This window comes from Protopterus annectens, chromosome 2.part1 (genome assembly GCF_019279795.1).
Source record: "Protopterus annectens isolate FY-2018-M chromosome 2.part1, PAN1.0, whole genome shotgun sequence".
In the NCBI taxonomy this organism is placed as follows: domain Eukaryota; kingdom Metazoa; phylum Chordata; order Ceratodontiformes; family Protopteridae; genus Protopterus; species Protopterus annectens.
This window is the reverse complement of record NC_056729.1, coordinates 1957574525-1957597024: the sequence shown is the minus strand read 5'-3', so window position 1 is coordinate 1957597024 and position 22500 is coordinate 1957574525. Positions and strand designations below refer to the sequence as shown.

General features: G+C 38.2%; 1 protein-coding gene across 4 annotated transcripts in view; it reads right to left on the bottom strand.

Moving 5' to 3' along the window:
- The window catches only part of DST (dystonin), a 4096730-nt gene that overhangs the window by 1635938 nt on the left and 2438292 nt on the right, over positions 1-22500 (bottom strand). For all 4 annotated transcript variants that reach the window (XM_044063350.1, XM_044063347.1, XM_044063348.1 and 1 more), the window contains 4 exons: positions 20959-21121; positions 19293-19376; positions 8668-8775; positions 8481-8579 (listed from right to left, as the gene is read on the bottom strand). In XM_044063350.1, coding sequence (XP_043919285.1) covers positions 8481-8579; positions 8668-8775; positions 19293-19376; positions 20959-21121 — 454 coding nt within the window. The remainder of the gene's footprint in view (positions 1-8480; positions 8580-8667; positions 8776-19292; positions 19377-20958; positions 21122-22500) is intronic.

Sequence of the window (22500 nt, the reverse complement as noted above, 5' to 3'; positions counted from 1 at the left end):
ATTCCTAAAACAGCTAAAGTCAGAGACTTTTGACACCTAGCAGAGGAAGCTATAACGTCAGGCTGTAAAGAACCACGATGTGCTGCACTTAAATAAGCGATCTGGCACACCTTTAAAATTTATATTATGTTCTAAATATGGACACACACATGCATACAGTATGTTGCAATGGCACAGTGGGTTTGAACAAAGAGAAGACCTTACTATGAAATCCCTAGGTCATGTGTGCGAACCCTAATCCTAGCCCTAACCTTAACCCTAACTCTAACCCTAAAGATAGTCCTATCCTTAACCTTAACACTATGCAAGCACTTTTTTTCAGCATTTTTAACTGTCGGGTTGTTTGTAGCATTTGTTGGTCGGTTGTCAGGCACTTATGTATACATAATAAACAAACTAAAACAACCACACAAGCGCAAATAAATCCCAGTCCAGGTCAGGAAAACACTGGTTTAATGTTCCAAAAGAGCGTAAAACATAAAGCATAGGATAAAGTAGAACACAAAGCACACTAACGCTGTCCAACAGAAACGTTTTCGTCTTCAACTTTGTCAAAGTAACATCTGAATAAAGTACACAGTGCTTATATGTCCTTTTCACATTTTAAAACATCCAATCACGTGTAACCAATTCATTTAATTGCATTTAAACATCATAATTAAAAAAAATTTTTTTAAAAATTTAAAACCTCACACATTTTATCCCAAACCATGTAACTCTACTAAATAAATAAGTTGTGATTTGAATGAAATACGTGGTTGTTAAAAAATGATATTTTTGAATAAAAACAGTTAAAATCATTTCAAAATTGTAAAAATGTATGAAAATGTTTAGTTAATTCACAAACCACTGAAATAGTTTACAACACCATCTAGTGGCCAAAAAGGATAACATCTATTAAGAAAAGGAAGAACAACTAGATTGCAATAAATATGAATGTATTAATGTTTTGAGAAAATGCTTAACATACTCATAACCCCATAAAATATAGCATAAAGTGTATTGAGAAAACAGCAAACCATTGATGTTTTCTAGTTTCATTTACTTAGAATTTACAACAACCAGGTGAAGTTTCTAAAAAATGTATGTGTGTACTCATTGAACCATTTTTTCTAAAGTTTGGCTGCTCTTAATTTTAATACTGGTGCTAGGGACACAAACTCGTTCATTCCAGAATTCCTACTTGCATCCAGTACAATCTGCCAGTATAACTCTCTATACTCGATGAGGGTCTCCCACATACCTCCCCTAGGGTTAGGTGGTACAACCTCCAACACAAAGAATCTAAAGCCAAAGGTTTTGCAGTTGAGTAAATGTTTGTATAGTGCGTTTGTCTCCTTCTTAGTCTTGATATCGTATAGGTGCTCATAGATTCTTTGTCTCAACTTCCTTTCACTTTTACCAATATAAAATGACTTACATTCACCACATAAAGAAATATATATAATCCCTTTGGTATCACAATTCGCAAAACTATTCAGGTAAAGTTTTTTCTTTCTTGCTTCTAGAAATAATTGATTGCCACAAAGCAAGTACTTGCAATAATTGCATCTACCACACTTGTGTAATCCTGTTCTTTGTTTGTTTTGGTCATTCAAACCCTTTTCTAAAATGTTCTTAATAGTTTTGCCTTTCCGATATCTGTGAACTAAGTCTTTGTCAAAAATGTAATCCAAGTCTGACACTTTGGAAAAGTTATTCCATTCTCTGGTGAAAATCTTTTTAATAATACCTGACTGTCCACCATAGGTAGTAATGAGCCCTTCCTCATATTGTGTTCTACTTTATCCTATGCTTTATGTTTTACGCTCTTTTGGAACATTAAACCAGTGTTTTCCTGACCTGGACTGGGATTTATTTGCGCTTGTGTGGTGGTTTTAGTTTGTTTATTAGTTTTTTTACCGCTACTTGTTGGAGTTTGTGGATTATCAGTTTATGGATATCCGACCTTGCGCAGATTCTGGTTCCAGGGGCTCTGATACAGGAGAACTTCGTAAGTTGATTGGGCAGTCAACACAGTTGGTTGAGTTGTTAACGCCCATCAGCAAATCCATGGCCACGCCACTTTTGACATCGATACCAGCTAACCAGGAAGCTACGAAGGTTCCTGTAGCGACTGGAAGGAGCGTTAACTTGGATCCTATACAGCAACCAGCGGCTTTTGAGGAGACCTACAGAGGGAACAGTAGCCTTGAAGGTTTTCCCCACATCACTCTCAATGACGCTGATGGTGGACTTGATGAACAAAATGGATCCAGGAGGAGTCATACCCAGAGACCATCACGGACTGATATACCAAACACAGGTACTCAAATGCGAGTAGCTGAACTTTTAAATGTTGAATATGACTTTAGTAAAAAGTGTGTTAATGGCAGCTATTCTGCCTCCTACAAAACAATGTTGAATGACCTGGATTTTTTTCTTTTCAAATACAAATCTTTGGACATGGACAACAGTTATTTAAAGCATTGTTTGTCGCTTAAGATAGTCCCTAAGGGACTTAGGGTGTGTAGATACCCTAACAAAGTGTTTGAAGGGTCTGTTTTTTATGATGAGCTCATCACTATTTTTGACAACTGTGGTTTTCAGATTATGAATGCCATTATTAAAAACAATGAAACTGAAATGTTGAAATTACGGGTTGACATAGACAATATTAATAAAGCCATTTTAAGTGATCTAATGTACACGGTCGAATGTGAGAGAGACAAATATCACAAGCTTTTAAAGAATATTGAATTTAAATGTAAGGAAGCTCAGGATAGTAAAATGGGTAAAATCAACAGGGACTTGAAAGAGTATGCTGACAAAACACATTATCCTAAGCCCAAAACCTCTTATAGAAGGGGTTTTGGTAATTGGTCCAAGGAACAAACAATAGAAACGACATAGGAGGGTGAACAAAATTTAGGCATACACACTGACACAGAAGAATTTCCACAGCTAAGAAGGTCGGAAAGGCTGATGGAAAAAGAGAAGGCAGTACACAATTCAAAAAACTACATGGGGAGGGGGTGGAATCCACACAGAATGAACGAGAAGGTGTGGAATTAACCACCGACATTACAAAAATCAACAATAGGTTGACTTACCAAGATTTTCACATTTTTAATTATTCTAGTATGATTGTTAACAAAACTCATTTTAATTTATTTTCTAAGGGTTTTACTTTTATTCCCAAACAGAGAACTGACATTTTTAGATTATTTGTGGACATTAAACTTTTTATTAGGAAGAAAAATTTACAACTATTTTTTAAAGGTAAACAAATTGATACCAGCAAAACAGGGCTCAAACGTAATAGTACATTCAACCCGCCCATACATCCACAATTAAGGAATTTTGAATTAAAAGTGGAGAATGACATTAGAGCAGGGTTGGGGAAAGAGAAAGTGCACTCTAATCTAACAGCAGAGGAATTAAATACCCTAAAAGAGATTAGCAACAACCGAAACATAAGGGTTATGAAACCCGATAAAGGTGGAGGAACTGTAATAATGGATATGATACAGTATGAGGGCAAGATGATGGAAATACTCAACAACACCAAAAGGTATTCCAGAGCTTCCATTAATGAAATTAATATTGCCTATCAAAAGATTCAAGCAACACTTTATGATTTGTTCCTAGAAGGTTCCATCAATTGGGACACTTATCAATATCTAAGAGTGGACAAACCAAAAGTACCATGTATTTTTGGAATCCCTAAGGTGCACAAAAACAACATTAACCCACCCTTAAGACCCATAGTATCGGCTGAGGGGTCTGTGACTGCACCCTTAGCAAAGTATGTGGACCAAAAGGTAAAGTGTGTGCTAGAGGGTCAAACCCACATTTTAAAAGATTCATGGGACTTCCTTAGGAAACTTGAACCATGCTTGTTTAATGAAAAACTGGCTTTTGCTACCATGGATGTGGTGGACCTCTTCACATGTATTCCACATGATGTGGGGATGACATGGTTTGAAGAAATGTTGGTGTTGAGCAAAAAGATAGATCACAAAAACTTCAGGAACAGCTTGATTTTGATGGAAATAGTGTTAAAAAATAAAAAGAAATCCGTCGTTGTACCATAAAGGGCTGTCCTCCAGGTTAACCACCAAGATCTGTCACCAGGCAACCAGCAATGTAATGTCCAAGCACCAAGTGTTACAAGTGTTGGTGTGTGGCGTGGTGTTTGAGGTTAAGTGTTAAAAAATAGCTTTATTTATTTCCAAGGTGAATACTTTAAACAGGAAAAAGGAGTTGCGATGGGTGCGCACTGTGCCCCCACCTATGCCAATATCATTATGGCATATTGGGAGAGCCAATACCTGCTAAATTCACTTTTTAGAGACAGATGGTTTCTATACGCTAGGTTCCTGGATGACCTTTGTTTCCTTTGGGATGGAAAACATGATGAATTTAATCAATTGGTTGATTATGTGAATGACACCACCGAATTTTTGAAATTCACCAGTATCTTCAACAAAGATGAATTAGTTTATTTAGATGTTCACATAGGGAAGAAAACTGGTAATTTTACATCTCAAGTACATAGGAAGGATACTTTCTCCAATTCCTACCTTCATTACACTAGCTGCCATCCCCCACATCAAAAGAAGAGTGTTGTGAAAGGCCAGTTAGTGCGTTTAAGCAGGATGACTTCAGAGAATGACACTTTTCTTCAAGAGGTTGATTTCCTTAGGGGCCTTTTTATGAATAGGGGTTACCCACAGGAATTTTTCAACAAGATTCTTGAGGAGGTGAAAGAAAAAAGAAATGATGTGTTTAAACCTATACTAGGGAAGGGTCTAACTCAAGCAACACCTATACAGGAAAATATGGCCCATGAACAATATGAGGAAGGGCTCATTACTACCTATGGTGGACAGTCAGGTATTATTAAAAAGATTTTCACCAGAGAATGGAATAACTTTTCCAAAGTGTCAGACTTGGATTACATTTTTGACAAAGACTTAGTTCACACATATCGGAAAGGCAAAACTATTAAGAACATTTTAGAAAAGGGTTTGAATGACCAAAACAAACAAAGAACAGGATTACACAAGTGTGGTAGATGCAATTATTGCAAGTACTTGCTTTGTGGCAATCAATTATTTCTAGAAGCAAGAAAGAAAAAACTTTACCTGAATAGTTTTGCGAATTGTGATACCAAAGGGATTATATATATTTCTTTATGTGGTGAATGTAAGTCATTTTATATTGGTAAAAGTGAAAGGAAGTTGAGACAAAGAATCTATGAGCACCTATACGATATCAAGACTAAGAAGGAGACAAACGCACTATACAAACATTTACTCAACTGCAAAACCTTTGGCTTTAGATTCTTTGTGTTGGAGGTTGTACCACCTAACCCTAGGGGAGGTATGTGGGAGACCCTCATCGAGTATAGAGAGTTATACTGGCAGATTGTACTGGATGCAAGTAGGAATTCTGGAATGAACGAGTTTGTGTCCCTAGCACCAGTATTAAAATTAAGAGCAGCCAAACTTTAGAAAAAATGGTTCAATGAGTACACACATACATTTTTTAGAAACTTCACCTGGTTGTTGTAAATTCTAAGTAAATGAAACTAGAAAACATCAATGGTTTGCTGTTTTCTCAATACACTTTATGCTATATTTTATGGGGTTATGAGTATGTTAAGCATTTTCTCAAAACATTAATACATTCATATTTATTGCAATCTAGTTGTTCTTCCTTTTCTTAATAGATGTTATCCTTTTTGGCCACTAGATGGTGTTGTAAACTATTTCAGTGGTTTGTGAATTAACTAAACATTTTCATACATTTTTACAATTTTGAAATGATTTTAACTGTTTTTATTCAAAAATATCATTTTTTAACAACCACGTATTTCATTCAAATCACAACTTATTTATTTAGTAGAGTTACATGGTTTGGGATAAAATGTGTGAGGTTTTAAATTTTTTTAATTATGATGTTTAAATGCAATTAAATGAATTGGTTACACGTGATTGGATGTTTTAAAATGTGAAAAGGACATATAAGCACTGTGTACTTTATTCAGATGTTACTTTGACAAAGTTGAAGACGAAAACGTTTCTGTTGGACAGCGTTAGTGTGCTTTGTGTTCTACTTTATCCTATGCTTTATGTTTTACGCTCTTTTGGAACATTAAACCAGTGTTTTCCTGACCTGGACTGGGATTTATTTGTGCTTCCTTTAACAAAGCCAAACTGTGATGGGTCCAGTGTTTGTAGGTTACCTATGTCCTTATTTATCATATCCATCGTGATTCTTTCCATGGCCTTATATATGAAGCTGGTAAGAAAAATGGGCCTATAATTACCAGGATCAGTGGCCGGACCTCCTTTTAGCAAGGGAATGACTGTTGCCAACTTCCACTCCTTGAGCACAAAACCTGACTGAAGGCTCCAGTTGAAAAGTGATTCAAGTGGACCAGAGATGGCCTTTGACACCATCCCCTATTATGGAATCATACATAGACTTACTAAGCTGGGCATTAATCCCTATGTCACTTGATGGGTTGCCAACTGGCTTACTGACAGAACCCACACTGTAGAAGTAGCCGACTCCAAATCTAGCTCCAGACAAGTGACAAGTGGAGTACCTCAGGGTTCAGTCCTGGGACCTCTCTTGTTTGGCATCTATTTCTCTGAGGTACTAAGAGACTCTGGCTAACAAAGTTTGCAGATGACTACAAACTGGGAGAAACAGATGCTTGGTGCCAGAGCCATGGGCTCAAGCTCAATGCCAAGAAATGTATAGTTATCCCCTTTGGGAAAAAAACATGTACCCGTGAATTATCACATAGGTGGCAGTACACTAAACACCGAAAGTATGATAAGAGACTTAGGGACACAGGTGGACAGTGGTCTCGCCTTCGATAACCACATCGCCAAAACAGTCAGGAAATCCTTCTATGTGGCACACCTCATCACTAAGGGCTTTTCATCCAGATAAAAGGAGGTCATTGTCCTACTGTGCTCATCCCGCATTAGACCCATTATAGAATACAACGCCCAGTTTGGTATGTACCTCTCAAGACATCTGCAGTAACTGGAAAGGCCACAGAAATATCTCACTAAAAGAATCACAGGCCTAAAGCAGATGCCCTAAGCTGACCACCTTAAAAAACTCCAGCTATACTCTGCCACATATCGTCTACACAGAGGCGATCTCTGCTTAACATACAAGGCCACGTCAAACCCAGAGCTGTTGGACATGCTATACTTAAAGAAATGCCAATCCTTCAAAGCCACACACTCCAGGGATCTAAACCTTATCACAATAAACAAAACATACTGGAGGGATTGGTTTCTGACCCAGAGACTCCCCAGACTCTGGAATAGACTGCCCCTACATGGCAAGCAGAGCGCCTCTTTGGCCCTCTTCAAAAGGAACCTTGACGATTGGATGGGAGAAAGGAAATTCACCCCGGGGATCACGTCAGTCGTCCTGCTAGACAGGGGTCCAGGGAAGTAAATAGTGTGGGAAAAAATAGGCAGGGAATTGTTATGACTAGGCTTATATAGGCCCTAGGGCTGATAGCCTAGTACCAACCTATGAACCTATGTTTCATGGCATTTAGTAAACATCCTGGGATGTTATCAGGGCCTATTGATGCAGCGTTTTTGGCCTTCTCTATTAATGATTGTGAAGATTGTGTTATGGGGTGTTATGATTGTTAAAAATCAATAATTTTTGGTTGGTAATGTGGCAGCATCCTTGATGATGGTAGTAAGCAGCTCAGTGCTAGGTTCATACCTGCCCGACACACATAATCAGCAAGCTCTATCATGTCTTGCCTCATACAGTCAAGGGAGGTATGTCTCAGGTCATTAACACCCACATGGACTATGACAGAGTCATACTAGTACATGTGGTTCAATGACCTGAGTAAATGATTGTACATGTCTACTAGTGTGTGTGTGTCTGTGTGTGTGTGTGTGTGTGTGTTCAAGTGTGTACATGTCTGCATCTGAGTATGCAAACTTATGGGTGTGTGTGTGTGTGTGTGCGTGTGCGTGTGCGTGTGCGTGTGTGTGTGTGTGTGTGAAATCTAAAGAATGCAGTTAGTCTAGTCTGACACAACTGTAAATCTTACCACTATTTGGTTTTAAATTTTGAACACAAAAAATACACAAATAAATAAATTAAAAAATTCAACAAGATTAATATAATCCATACAAAATGAAGACGTAATCTAAACAGAAAAAAAAATGTATGAACATCTCAATGCTTATGGAAATGACTATTAATAATCACAAAACTGTAAAGTGATAAAATGTGCACTACTTTCTGAATTGTCCCAAAGTTTACAGTAGAAGTCTCTTTGGAAAATAAATAGCAGTGCAGCTTATGACAGAAAATAGTTTCTTCAAACATTCGATGTACCTTTAAGTAACAGAAACAATCTGGTTCTTTTGAATTAGATTTTCACTGCCCTAATATCCCATAATGCTTTGTTTGTACAGTTATCGTAATCTTACCTCTTCCTGTTCTGTTCTCTTTAAAGCATCGCTAGCAAATTTTACATACTGAGTCATAAGGGTCACTAAGGCTGTGTACCGGGTACGGAGATCCATGAACTACAGCAGAAGAACAAAACAAAAGAAGTGTTATTTGCAGTTACCAGCTGCTAATAGTTGTTTTTGTACAACAGGAATGGGTTAGTACCTCTTGCATGATGGTGTCAGCAGAGCTTTGCATTCTACGCCGTTTTACTGGAGATTTCTGCTGGGAGTCAACCATGGCTCGATATGTCATCACTTGAAGTTCATAGTCCTAAACAGGAAGAAAAAAAGTGTACCTTTAACTTTTAGAACTGACCCTTGTATATTCACTGAAGACTCTGGGAGACAGACTAAGTGCAGTATACACATGTATGTACTTTTTATGCTATTTACTATATTATCTTGTTATTCTTTTTCTTTGTCTTTAGATCTTTCTTTGGTAAAAAGAAAAAGATATGGTGTCCCTTGAAGTCTCAGAAAACCAAATATGCAACTTATACTGGGTCAAAAACAAACCAAACAGAAACTTTGCAGTGTGGAGGGTGTGAAGTTCACTCCCTGAAATATGCTATACAGCTAGCTCACTAATAAAAATTTAACTTTAAAATACATACTACAAAATAATAAAATAAAATCGTAGGTAGCCCACAGCTGAGTTAAGAATGGAATATCCTTTATTGAAACACACAAACAGGCAATTCCTAGTTGAGTATAATAAATTAAAACAGAGTTACAAGGTCACCTGAAAAACCAATCAGAAAAAAACTAAATGAAAACTCCAGCCTAACTCTTTGTTTTAATTTGTTAGTTGGGATGGTTTACAAGTGTGACCTTCTAACTCTTTGTTTTAATTTGTTAGTTGGGATATTTTGCAGTCACCCTAATGGTAATGGACATCAGCTGGGTATAACAACCCTGTGTTTCTTATGCTTAGTCAAACACTGCTTATGCTATGCTGACGAGGTCATAACAAGGCCAAAATAGGCATATCCATAGCTAGTGGGGTTTGGCTTTATTGGCCTGAAATTGTCCATTAAAACGACTTCAAATGTAATGGTCATCGGCAATCAGAATCGCTATATAGCTGAAACACCTGATGTTCATAAGGGTCATTTGCATATATCCCATGTGCCTCTGTTACAGGAGGTTTCGGAGGTCACTCATTGGAAGTTCTAGCTTGGCTGGAGTTTTCATTTATTTTTTTTCTAGTTGAGTATAATAAAAAAAATAAACACATTCATTATTTATGCATAATCAGGTTATTTGGAGCAATAGTGTGGTTACAAAGCATGGGTCTGTTAAGAGCAATAAAAGCATTTAACTCATTCCTTTAAGCAAGACCCCCTTCCCCCTTAACACCATAGTGTAAACTGAGACTGTGCTACCTTAGAACTGAAAAGCTAGAGGCACATTAAAATATATAATATAAGAACAGCTTATTATGGCTAACCTACTAATCCAAACTTTATTAATTAAGAAACCGACTAACAAAATTACTAATTAATTAACTAACAGAAAGCTCTACCACTAGACATCTATTAGAATAAATATTAGTAACTTATAAACTGAAACACTGACAAAGATCACTTTTGTACCAAATAAATACATCATCAGGTTTGTGTGTAAAAAACATATCATAATATTAATGAACATGTGTATAAATCTAACAAGTGAACACCTAAGTAGGCTGAAAACCATAGCTATAATTGGTAAGGTGGAAATACGTTAAAAATAAAACATTAAGGCTCTGGGGATCTGTTCAAGTGTGGCATCTAACTAAGAAAGCACTTTGTTTAAATGAATAAAAGTATCAGAAAACAGTATCGATGTCGGTTATTTTCATTGTAAAATATTTACAATGTTTGATATTTGTTTGTAACAATATTAGCATGTATAATATTAGTGTGTAATGTCAGCATTAATCAGTCCCATATCTGACTTTTAATAGTCTTTTAAACAGTGAGGCAATTTCTGAGTTCTAGTATGCCTTTTATGGATCAATAATAAAAGTCTGATAAGGGACTGATTAATGCTGACATTACACACTGATACTATACATGCTAATATTGTTATAAACAAACATGAAACGTTGTACATATTTAACAATGAAAATAACTGACACTGGTGCTGTTTTCTGTTTTCTGATACTTTTACTCATATACTCGTATGTCACCCGGTGGACAGCCAACTGGCTCACAGACAGGACCCAAGAAGTTAGAATTGGGAAGTTCACCTCTACAAAGAGGCTAGTCACAAGTGGAGTCCCTTAGGGATCAGACCTTGGACCTCTTTTTGGCATTTATTTCTCTGAATTCAAGGCCAATGTCAGTGGTCTCTGGCTAACTAAATTTGCAGATGATTGCAAATTAGGAACTGTCATTGGGGCTGACACAGACAAACAACTGGTATCAGAGCCATGGACTAAAACTAAATGCCAAGAAATGCATAATAGTATTCTTTGGGAAGTCATCCACCCCTGGTAACTATCATATTGATAAAACAACCCTTAGAGCTGACCCAGTAGTCAGGGACTTAGGGACACACATAGATAGTAATTTAGCCTTTGACCATGTGTCTACAGTAGTGAGGTAATCATTCTATGTTGCCCAACTTATAAACAAAGGTATGGCATCTAAGTCCAAGGAAGTCATTGTTCCACTGTATTTGGCAGTCATCAGACCTATCTTTGAGTACAATGCCCCCTTTAGTATGTACCTAACCAGGCATATCCAACAATTGGAATGTCCACAGAGGTTCCTCACTAAATAAATGTAGGGCTTAAGTAAAATGTCCTATGCAGACCACCTCAAGGCTCCATCCCTGTATTCTGGCTCCTATAGGTTTTTGAGGGGAGATCTATGCCTGACATACAGGGCATTGTCAAACCCCTCTCTGATGGATCTCATATATATCTACAAAATAAACAGCACCAGAATTACCCATCCTAAAGACTTAAAGCTTGCCTGTGATATAAATAGGACCTGCTGGAGAGATAGGTATGTATTCCAGAGACTACCCCATCTCTGGAACAGGCTCCCCATCTATGTGAAGCAGAGTTCCTCCTTAACCCAATTCAAGTGTAACCTGGACAACTGGATGGGGAACAGGAAATTCATCCCTGGTTTGGCACCTATGTCTCTAATTACTACGTTACTAATATTTATTCTGACAGATGTCTAGTGGTAGAGCTTTTTGTTAGTTAATTAGTTAGTCATTTTGTTAGAGTTGGTTTCTTAAGTAATAAAGTTTGGATTTGTAGGTTAGCCATAATAAGCTGTTCTTATATTATATATTTTAATTTGTCTCTAGCGTTTCAGTTCTAAGGTAGCACAGTCTCGGTTTACACTATGGTGTTAATGGGAAAGGGGGACTTGGTTAAAGGAATGAGCTAAATGCTTCTATTGTTCTTAAAACCACCCTCTGTATCCACTCCCTTGCTCCAAATAACCTGATTATATATAAATAATGAATGCCTTTAATGTTTTTCATTATAACTCAGCTGTGGGCTACCTACTATTTTATTTTATTTTATTATTTTGTATTAAGTATTTTAAAGTTTGATTTTTATTAGTGAACTAGGTGCATAACATATTTGTGAACTTCACACGCTCCTGTGACATTTCTGCTTGGTTAGATCTTACTTTGGCTTCCACCTTGCTATAATCATTAGCTGGAACCTTATCTATTAGGAAGAAAGGAAACAGGAACAACAATATGGCTGCGTGCCTGTGCTCGGGAACCTATCAGATGCAGAACTACAACGGATACTCAACATTCAGATTACAAGGGATATGTTCTCATCTGTTTTAAGAACCCAGGAAGAAAACTTGGAGATGAAGGGCCTGACTGAATGGAGAAAACTCAGAAACAACCTTTAGGAGAAAATCAGAACTAATCTCGAAATAGATCTAGTCCTTACGTGGAACAAGAAAAGGTTTGTTATAAATAAGATCCTTGCGCTTAGACATGAGCCAGGAGGAGAATGGTTTTATATTCTATGCTTAATCATACTGAAACTAAATGATGAGCTACTTCTATGAAAGAAAAATATATAAAAATGAAATCTTGGGTGATGTGAAGGGCACACCTCCAGCCCCTTAATTAAGATAACCTACACTGCAATCATAAAACCTCAGATTAAGTTTAAAAACTTCCAAAGAAATGTTTCATCTTGTAACTGTAACTCGATTAAGTGTATGTAACTGGTCTGAAGGGAAGATATGGTAATATATAAACCGTGAAGTTCAGTTCCCAAGGAAGATTCGTCAACAAAAAAACTAAGATGAAGTATGTCCTTTAGATACTGTTGTTCTAATCTATGATGGGCAAATTGCCTTCCACAAGATCATGATATACTGAGAAGGATAAAAAATACACCATGAAGGGGGAGTAAATTTGGTGTAGAACAAAGAAACCTGAGATGTAGGGGATCTTACTCTATCGTGGTGGTTTCTAACTCGTTTATCTTTGTTGGATCGTTTTTGTTTCTTCAGTAGAAACCTTTGGATGGTGGTATTCCTTATTTATATACTATATGTAGGGGAGGATGTGAGGGAGCAGCCGATGACAGCTCACCTAATCGGCTCTGAGCTGCAAGCGATGTACTACTTGGTACGGGGGTTGATCAACTGCATAAGTGCATTAACCTCCCAAAGACAGTCACTGCAGAGCATGAAAGGTTGCCATGGGGGAGTAGGGCACACACCCTGCAGCATATGAGACTGCATCAGTGTCCTTTATCTTGTCATCGGCCTCAGATGCATTGGTTTTGATGTTTGGTGTTAAAATGTGAATACCTTTTTCATTGTGACTAATCCAAAAACTAATTCCTGCATTTAAATACCTGTTCAATTAAAACATCACAGCACCATTACTGAAGTTAGCACAGAGAACACTAAAGCTCTGAGCTACTAATGAGCTGCCTCCTGTGCCCCAGGGTACAGGGTTTGATTCCTTCTGCCTTCATTTGTCATCTGTCTACTGTGTAACTCTGAGTAAGTCAATTAATTAAAAAGTACTCCTGAGTCACTTTTGAAAAGGGACGATTGTGCCCAGTGGTCTTACCTGGTCATCAAACAGGTAAACTAAAACAGATTGCATTTATTTAAAGATGTGACATAGGTTCATAGGTAGGTACTAGGCTATTGGCCCTAGGGCCTATATAAGCCTAGCCAAAGGGTACCCTGGCTTTTGCCAGCCGAGAAAATTATTTTCCTGTGCCCCCGTCAAGCAGACAGAAGTGATCCCCGGGGTGAATTTCCTATCTCCCATCCAATCATCAAGATTTTTTTTGAAGAGTGCTAATGAGGAGCTTTGTTTGATATAGATAGATAGTTTGTTCCAGAGTATGGGAAGTCTCTGGGACAGGAATCGATCCCTCCAGCATGTTCTGTTTATTGTGGTGACAAGGTTTAGGTCCCTAGAGCTCGGAGGGATTGGGATTTCTTTAAGTGGAGCATGTCCAACAGCTCTGGGTTGGACATAGCTTTGTATGTTATGCATAAATCGCCTCTGAGTAGGTGATATGTGACAGAGTAAAGCTCAGTTTTTTGAGATGGTCTGCATAGGGCATCTGTTTGAGGCCGGTAATCCTCTTTGTGAGGTATTTCTGTGGCTTTCCAGTTGTTGTAGATATATTGTGAGGTACATACCGAAAGGGACGTTGTACTCTATAATGGGTCTAATGAGTGATGAGTAGAGGGGAGTAATGACCTCTTTTTTTCCTGGATGAGAACCCTTTTGTGATGAGGCATGCCACGTAGAAGGATTTCCTGACTACTGTGGCGATGTGATTATCAAAGGAGAGACTACTGTCCACCTGTTTTCCAAGGTCGCTTATCACACTTTCGGTGTTAAGTATACTACCACCTATGTGGTAGTTCATGGGTACAGAGTTTTTACCAAAGGGGATGACAATGCACTTTTTGGCATTGAGCTTGAGGCCATGGCTTTGACACCAGGCATCTGTCTCAGTGAGGCACTTTTGTAGGATTTCCACATCATTAGGAATTTTGATTATGGCTCCTAGTTTGCAGCCATCTGTGGACTTTGTTAGCCAAAGACCTTCTATGTTAGCAGATACCAAACAGGAGAGGACCTATGACTGAACACTGTGGTACTCCACTTGTCACTGGTCTGAAGTTGGATTTAGAATCTGCTACTTTCACATTGTGGTTCTGTCAATGAGCCAGTTGGCAACCCATCTTGTGACATAGGGATTTATACCTAGTTTAGTGAGTTTATCTATAATTCCAGAGTGGGGGATGGTGTCCAAAGCCTTGGCGAGATCTAGATATGCTGTGTGAACCAACTTACCCATATCTACGGCTTTGGTGACTGCTTTAAAGAAGTCTTATCAGGTTTAGGAGACATGATCTGCCTTTTACAAACCCGAACTGGGTAGGGTCCAAAGTTTGGAAATTACCAATGTCATTGTTTATAAGTTCCATGATGATACGTTCCATAGCCTTGCAGACCAGGCTCATCAGGCTAATGGGGCGGTAGTTCCCAGGGTCCATGGTGCCTCCCCTTTGTGGAGTGGGATAACCATTGCTGTGCACCATTCAGTGGGCACAAAGCCTGAGGTGAGGCTATGACTGAACATGTTACTTAGGTGGGGTGCCAGTTCATTCTGTAGTTCATGTAGAACACTGCCTGGGATGTTGTCAGGTCCCATTGATGCTGTGTTCTTGGCTTTGGAGAGTGTGTTTTTTACCTTTGCAGCCATGACTACAGGAACTTTGCATTCTTCCGGTATAGAGATGGGCCCTTTAGGGGATGAGAGAGGGGTAAAGTTAGCACTGAACCTATCTGCCAGGATGTTGGCAATATCAGCTGGTTCTGTATATTTAGTGCCATTGTGCTGTAACTCAGAGCAGATCTGAGTGTTGCCATTGAGATTCTTGACATAGCTGTAGAATGCTTTGTGGTTGTCTTTAGAGTCAGTGGCTTTGGAGGATTTTGTGAGGGGATCTCAGCTTCTTACTGAGGCTGACCATAGAGTTCCTCCAATCATGGGATTTTACTCTTTTTTGCAACAGTTTCTTTCTTCTGTTGTAAAGTTTGTTTATGGCTGGGGACCACCAGATTGGCTTCCTGTTTTTGGAGGATAGCATCTTGGTTCTGTTAGGGATTGCACGATCCATGCACTCGTGTAGGTGCTTATAAAGTACAGTTGTATAGGATTCAGCAGTCGTACCTCTATTGTCCGTCATCATGGGTGTCGTGAAGTTTGCCACTTCTGTTTTAAGAAGCGTGAAGTTGGCATTGGAGAAATTTTTTACGGTGGTTTCCCTAATAGGGGATGGGGGTGGGATGTGGATGTCTAGGGTGATTTGCTTGTGGTCGGATCTGACCAACAAGGAATTGACCCCTGGTGTGGAACACCAGTTGCCCATGTTGGTAATGACCAGGTCTAGGATATTGCTGCCCCTGGTGGGGATGTGGATAAGTTGATCGAAGGCGTTGGAATTTATGAATTCCAGAAAACGTTGAGCACAAGTGTTGGTACATGAGTAGTTTTCCCAGTTAATGTTGGGGTAGTTGAAATCGCCCATTATTAGGGTGTTATGTTGTACCCTAATATTTTCCAGTGAATCAAGAAATGAGGAGTGGGAATCCTGGGGCATGGTGGGGGATCTGTATCAAGCTACAATTTGGATTGCGGTCTTGCCCAGAGTTAGTTGCACTTGGATAATCTTGGATGCATTATGCTGAGCAACTAGCCTGGAGGTGTGGATACCCTTAATGAATATGGCAACACCTCCACCTTTAGTGCTTAGGTTCGGACATTAGAAATAACAAAACATAAATCCAATACTGACATTTTGTGTAGAGCAATAGAATGACAAGGTAAAAACTGGGTCTCATGTCTCTTAAACAGAGTGAAAATAACCATATCAATATAAATAGATTTATTGCATGTATACAATTTCGTCTAAAATTTTCATTGAGTCCAGGTGAAAACAAAGCCCCAAATAGGCAATCCATCTCTTTTCTTTAACAGATAATGTGTCTTCCTACCGCAGTCAATTAAGGACGGTCTGTTGGAGTCTATCAATGCCCATTAACATAAATTTAGCTCTAGCATGTTTCAATGTGCATATACAAAGCTTTATTTGCTTTTTTGCAACACATGTCACTTAGATGCTTGGAAATATGGAATTTTAACATCTTAGAAGTTTTGCCAAAGTAAAAAGCAGTGCACAAACAAGTGGCAATGTAAGTAACCCTTTCACTGCTGCATATTATTAAATGATGTATACTGAATACCCAGTTAGTATTAACAGATGTAAAATCTGAACTGAACACATCAGGATACACTGGTAAACACAACAGTTTCTACAAAGGGAGGCAGGAATCAATTTGGCCCATACTTTATTGGTCTGTATTGTAGCTTTATGATGCCCCAAATATTTTCATCGTTTTCCATGTCTTTAAGAAAATATGTAACTATGAGGTGACAATTATTACTCAACCGAATGTCCAAATATCTATGAATTATGCCCCTTGCATGCTTAATACTGATATCAAAGGTGTCTAGAAAAGCCAACTCAAGCATGTTGGCCTGTTTAAAGACCTTGTAAGTAAGTAAGTAGCTGTAGTCCTATTACTAGCAAGCTCCTTGGCCTAGTGATAAAATCAGTGCTTGATAACCGCAGAAATTCTAGTTCCTGAGAATTAGTTTCAAATACAGCCAGTAGAGCTCCTTTTACTAGGGAACTGACACTGGCTTAGGGGTGTCATACCACAGTAACTCTAAAGCCCACTTCTGGGCAGCAATCCATTTTCTAGGTTGTGTTCATCTTTTATATGGCTTCTGGTTTAATGACAGATTCTATGAGGACAGGTGAAGAGCCCCTCCTATGTTCTGCAGGTCATTCATTCATCTTCAGAGGTTTGGTGTTTCCCATCTGCCAACTCTGCAAAATGATTAAGTAGCCCCTGTGCCAAAGAGAACCAAACTGATACTGCTGTAAGGCAAAGTGGCTAGGCATCTGTCTGAGGCCTCCTAGACTCCTACCTAGGGTGTTTCATTGCAATTTGTTCTCTCAAGAGATCAACTGTGCATCCATTAACATCAATAACGAACATGGGTAAGTCATCTTCTCCATGCCTAATAAGGAGACATTGTTGTGTTTGTGGTGTAGAATAGTCTACAGTGGGAGGTACATTTTGTGATCTGTCCAGATGATGACCCAGAGTTGTCAGACATGGTGGCCTCTGGATGGGCTTTATCAGGAATAGATGATATATTAAACTCCAGGCCTGGGGACTGAATGAGCACAATCTTGTCACTGGCATCTACTGACTCCTGATGCCAGCAGCAAGACTTCCATTGAGAGGTACCTGAGTGACCACTGTCAACTGAGTTGACAGATGGGAAAAGAAAATTGTTACCTTTTTACGATTTAAATACACAAATGTAGCATCCCTCTCAGATTTGGTTCTTTTGAGACTAAATTCTTTGCAGATGTAACAGAAGTTAATGTCATGGAAAAAGACTAAACAATAAACACACTTCCAATGGCTATCCTTAAAAATTAATCTGTCTTTTAAAAGCACACTTATTTTCCTTGGCCGGCACCCCCAGACCACTGACGAGGCATGTCTGGTTGTGACCATATGACAAAAATGACAAAACTCAGCTTTAAACAAAAAAAAAACTATAAAAGCAACTCCTATTATATAACAGGATCTCTGCTAAAGGAAGAGAAATAAATCTCCTAGTGGGTACTTATTTGTGGACTTCCACTTCTGGCCTGGCACAGCAGCCTAAACGGTTGTCTGTATCATCCCTTGCAGCAAGAAAGAGGTATATCTTCCTTTACACCATGATGTAATAACATGGGGTGGGGGGTGGAATATATAAAGGAAGTGTAGGGCAAAGGAAATGGGGAAGCTCTGAAACTGCCCATGAGTAAGACCGTCTGCAGAAGTGATCCTTGAAGTTAAATCCATAGCTGTGACTGCTGATTCTGAGCAAGTCTGACATTTGTTAAGTCAAAAGCAATCAGCACATTAAATCAGTTTTTCGTATAAGCAGTGGTCAGAGTGGTTTTCATCTTGAGTTTGCAGAAGTGACTTACATGAAGACCATCTAAATGTCAGCAAATACCTAGTTTTAAATATTATATTTAATTAAAATTAACCGAAGTATAGCAGGCAATCACTTCAACAAGCATTACATTTCTTCATCAACTGCTACTTTTTACTACCATTTAAAGAACTGTGTAAGGGTAGAAAGGATTCCAGTCTCAAGCCTTCCCCATAATCAGCCAATGAAATGACATGACTCAATAGAAGCACAAACAATACACTACATTATATATATATATATATATATATATATATATATATATATATATATATATATACATATATATATATAAATATATCTATGTACATATACGCATTTCTTGCACTCAACAGGTGACCCAGTCACATTGCTTCAAAATATTTGTGCAGGAGAACTGAGACCTAGTGATGTAGTGGTTGTGTGGACAGCTGTGCCTATGAATGTACCACTGTTGCTGGGCTAACAGTCCTTGAAAAGTTCAATAAAGCCTCCATTCTCTTGAAGCCCTTCCAGTAATCCAGGACCCCATATGACAACCTATTAACTTTGAATTGTTTCTTGAATAGATGATTTTGTTAACAACTCCCAACTTCACGTCACCATCTTCAGGGTGTCAGGATGAATTAAATGACCATAGACTCTAGTACCTGGTTGATTAAGTGAATAACAAGATTTATCACCTACCTTCAGTGATGAAGAATATCACCTACCTTCAATGATGAAGAATACTGTTCAGAGTATCGCTGGCACTCATCAATCTTGTTCTGCTTCATCTCGATCTCAGAAACGAGCATCTTGAAGCAAAACAAAATGAACACTGTCAGGTTATCTTATGTGATGAATTTACATAATTCTCAGATTTTGGTCTTTCCACGTTGCTTGTGGTCTCTCTGCTCAGTCATCCTGAACCCTCCCCCTTTGTTTCTACTTCAGTTTGTCTATCAGTGGGGTGCATAAAAGGGTTTCTATGCACAACACACTTTGTAAGATGAAACACCACACCTCCTATAGTCCCACCAGGTTTTCAGGTGCTGATCGAGAACAAGTGGACAAATCTTTAGGACCAAAAACTCTCTTACGGCACTCTTTATTGCTTTTTAACTGAAGATTTAATGTACCCTGTGCCTCTAAAATGTACGCACGTGTAGTTTAAGCCTATGAGATAACCACTGAGTAAGGCCACAATGAGCAAACTTTAATAAAAATTAAAATAGGGCCTCTCAAAGTTTTATGTGATAGACAGCATCAAAAATCACTGGTCGATTTTAAAATATGATATGAGACAGCATGTGGTTATTCTGTCCACCTCTAAATATTCCTACAGATGCAGTTAATATCGATTATATTGTCATATGAAAATGTTTTCATAATAAATGTATTCAACAGAACAATGACTGGGAAATATTCCTCCGTGGGTATTGTAGTCAGTATAAAGGTATTAGCAAATAGCCATTAACATCTTTTTTTTTACAATTTCCAAAGGCTGGGGTTTACTGGGCAGCATCTATATGCAAAGCCTTTTTTGTAAAAAAAAAAAAAAAAGTGATGGAACTTCATATATGATAAAGAAGACACAATGACATCACAAATATTGTTCCTCTAGAGACTCCTGAGTACAATACTGCAAATCAGAGTTAATATGAATTGTTTTGCATACTCTACAGAATACAGAGAATCTCTACTGCCCTGTAGGAGAATGACAGTAACAATGATTGAAATCAGTGATCGTGTTGTGATGAAAACTGACTGCTACAAACCTAGCGGCACTGGATAAGCCATTAAGTAAAGATTCTTTTCTGATAAACAGGGAGCATAAAACCTAACATTAACTGTCTCAATGGATCATTGGTTTCCATACAGGCCTAATCATGAATAAAAACATTGCACATTAGTTAAACTACATTACTCTGTGTTTATTACAGACTGATTTTTCAAATGATAATTTATTTTTTGACTGAAACTTAGTAGATATGTGCAAGATTTAAGGGGATTTTAAGCTGCTGAGATTTTACAAGATATTGAACTTGCAAGAATATCTTTGTTCCATGTAGCCATTGCTTTTAATAAACTAGTATTTTGTGGGAAAACGGCCATACTACTTTTCTTACAACAGCTGCAGTGACAACTCTACTCAACCCACTGGTGGTGTTCCTATGGGAATGTGTCTCTCCAACCCTTCCCTCATTGCCAGCCCTCCTACTCCTGTGAAGGTCTAAGTCTCTTTACTACATCATTAATAGCATCAAAATGACACAATCCAACAGTATGGTAGACAATGTTAATGCTTGGTCATTTTCTTAACCTTTAAATCCTGCTTTCAACAGTGTTTCTTGGAGCAGAAGGTTAATTATGAAGGTGTATATTGGTGGTGTTTACCTTCTGCTTGTTAAGCTGATCAGCTAGAGATTTGCTGTCGTCGAGCTGCCTTTCCTGAAGTTTGTGTTGCATGTTTTCCACATCTTGAACCCACTGATCCAGTGAATGATAAGTGTCCTGGTAATGTTTTAAGGATTCACCTATGCTGTCGAGGTCACGAAGCCTGTTTACAAAGCAAAAGCAATTAATGAGTCCCACAGAAACATACCAACCAGGTACTGCATAATCAGTCAAAGGAAGCATGTGAACATTAACATTTTAACATGAGTTACAAGATGTCTACATTACTTTTTTCTTTTTACTGAACTTACAACACTAGTAGAAAGGTTGTGTCAGGCAGCTTTAACATGGTTTGTAGCATATATGTCTAAGGCAACAGAAAAGAGCGAATTGTTGACATAGTGTAGCTGTGCACTGCTAAACCTTCTGACACAAACTGCGCAAAGAGGTACCAAGCAATTCAGACAGCCTGCATGCAAGTCACATCGTGAAATAGTGGCGGGATAAAAGAATCCAGTCTGGAACAGTAAATAGAGTTGACGCAGGAGCGTAAGTTATTAGTAGGTCACCAATAAGTTGAATAATGGTTTGGTACAAAGACTGATTCTTTTTATCATGATGATCATCATCATCACCAATCATCATAAGAAGCACAGCAGTCAGATGGGTGGTTGGTGGTCTGATAAAGTACATTTCACTGACGGAATCTTGATCAGCTACTTCTAGCTGAAAGTCAACTGACAAACCAGGAAGTAATGTAAGGGATATGATCCCTCAGTATCCTGCACAAAAAAAATAGGAAGTAATGTAAGGGATTTGATCCCAGAGTATCATGCACTGGTAAAGCAGGAAGTAATGTAAGGGATTTGATCCCACAGTATCCTGAAATGTTTGCAACTCAAACAACCAACATCATTGTAATGGAAACTGCAGTAAAATATGAAATAAAGACACTGAGCAGTAAAATGACATTCAGTCAAAAGTTAATAACCAAAATTTAGTTAATTGTGTTTCAGTAATCTGCAGTGAAGTATAATCACCTAAAAATCACTATTCTAAATGCAGCTGCAGTGATGCACACTGTTAAACTGGCACTGAAATATATACCTTGGAGTGAGAATATTTAAGTAAGGGGTGTGGGGGGTGCAGACCCCCACATGGGGGGTGCAGGGTGGCTTGCCCCCTGCTTTCATGTAATAGAGTGATTGTGTGTGTTTGTATGGTGGATAGTGTGTATGTGTGTGTGTGTGTGTGTGTGTGTGTGTGTGTGTGTAGTAAAACCGCAAAATTCAAAACTTCCAGTATTCAAGGTTTTGAATTTCGCGATTTTTAGTTTTCGTTGTTTTGTGGATTCCACTTCTTGGGCTCGAGATACTGAAATTCAAGATTTCAGTATTTCGAGCTTCTGAAGGAAATCCATTTACATACACACACACACACACAAATATATATATATATATATATATATATATATATATATATATATATATATATGTATAGCTACATGAAGACACACACAAGCACACATGGATATATATATAT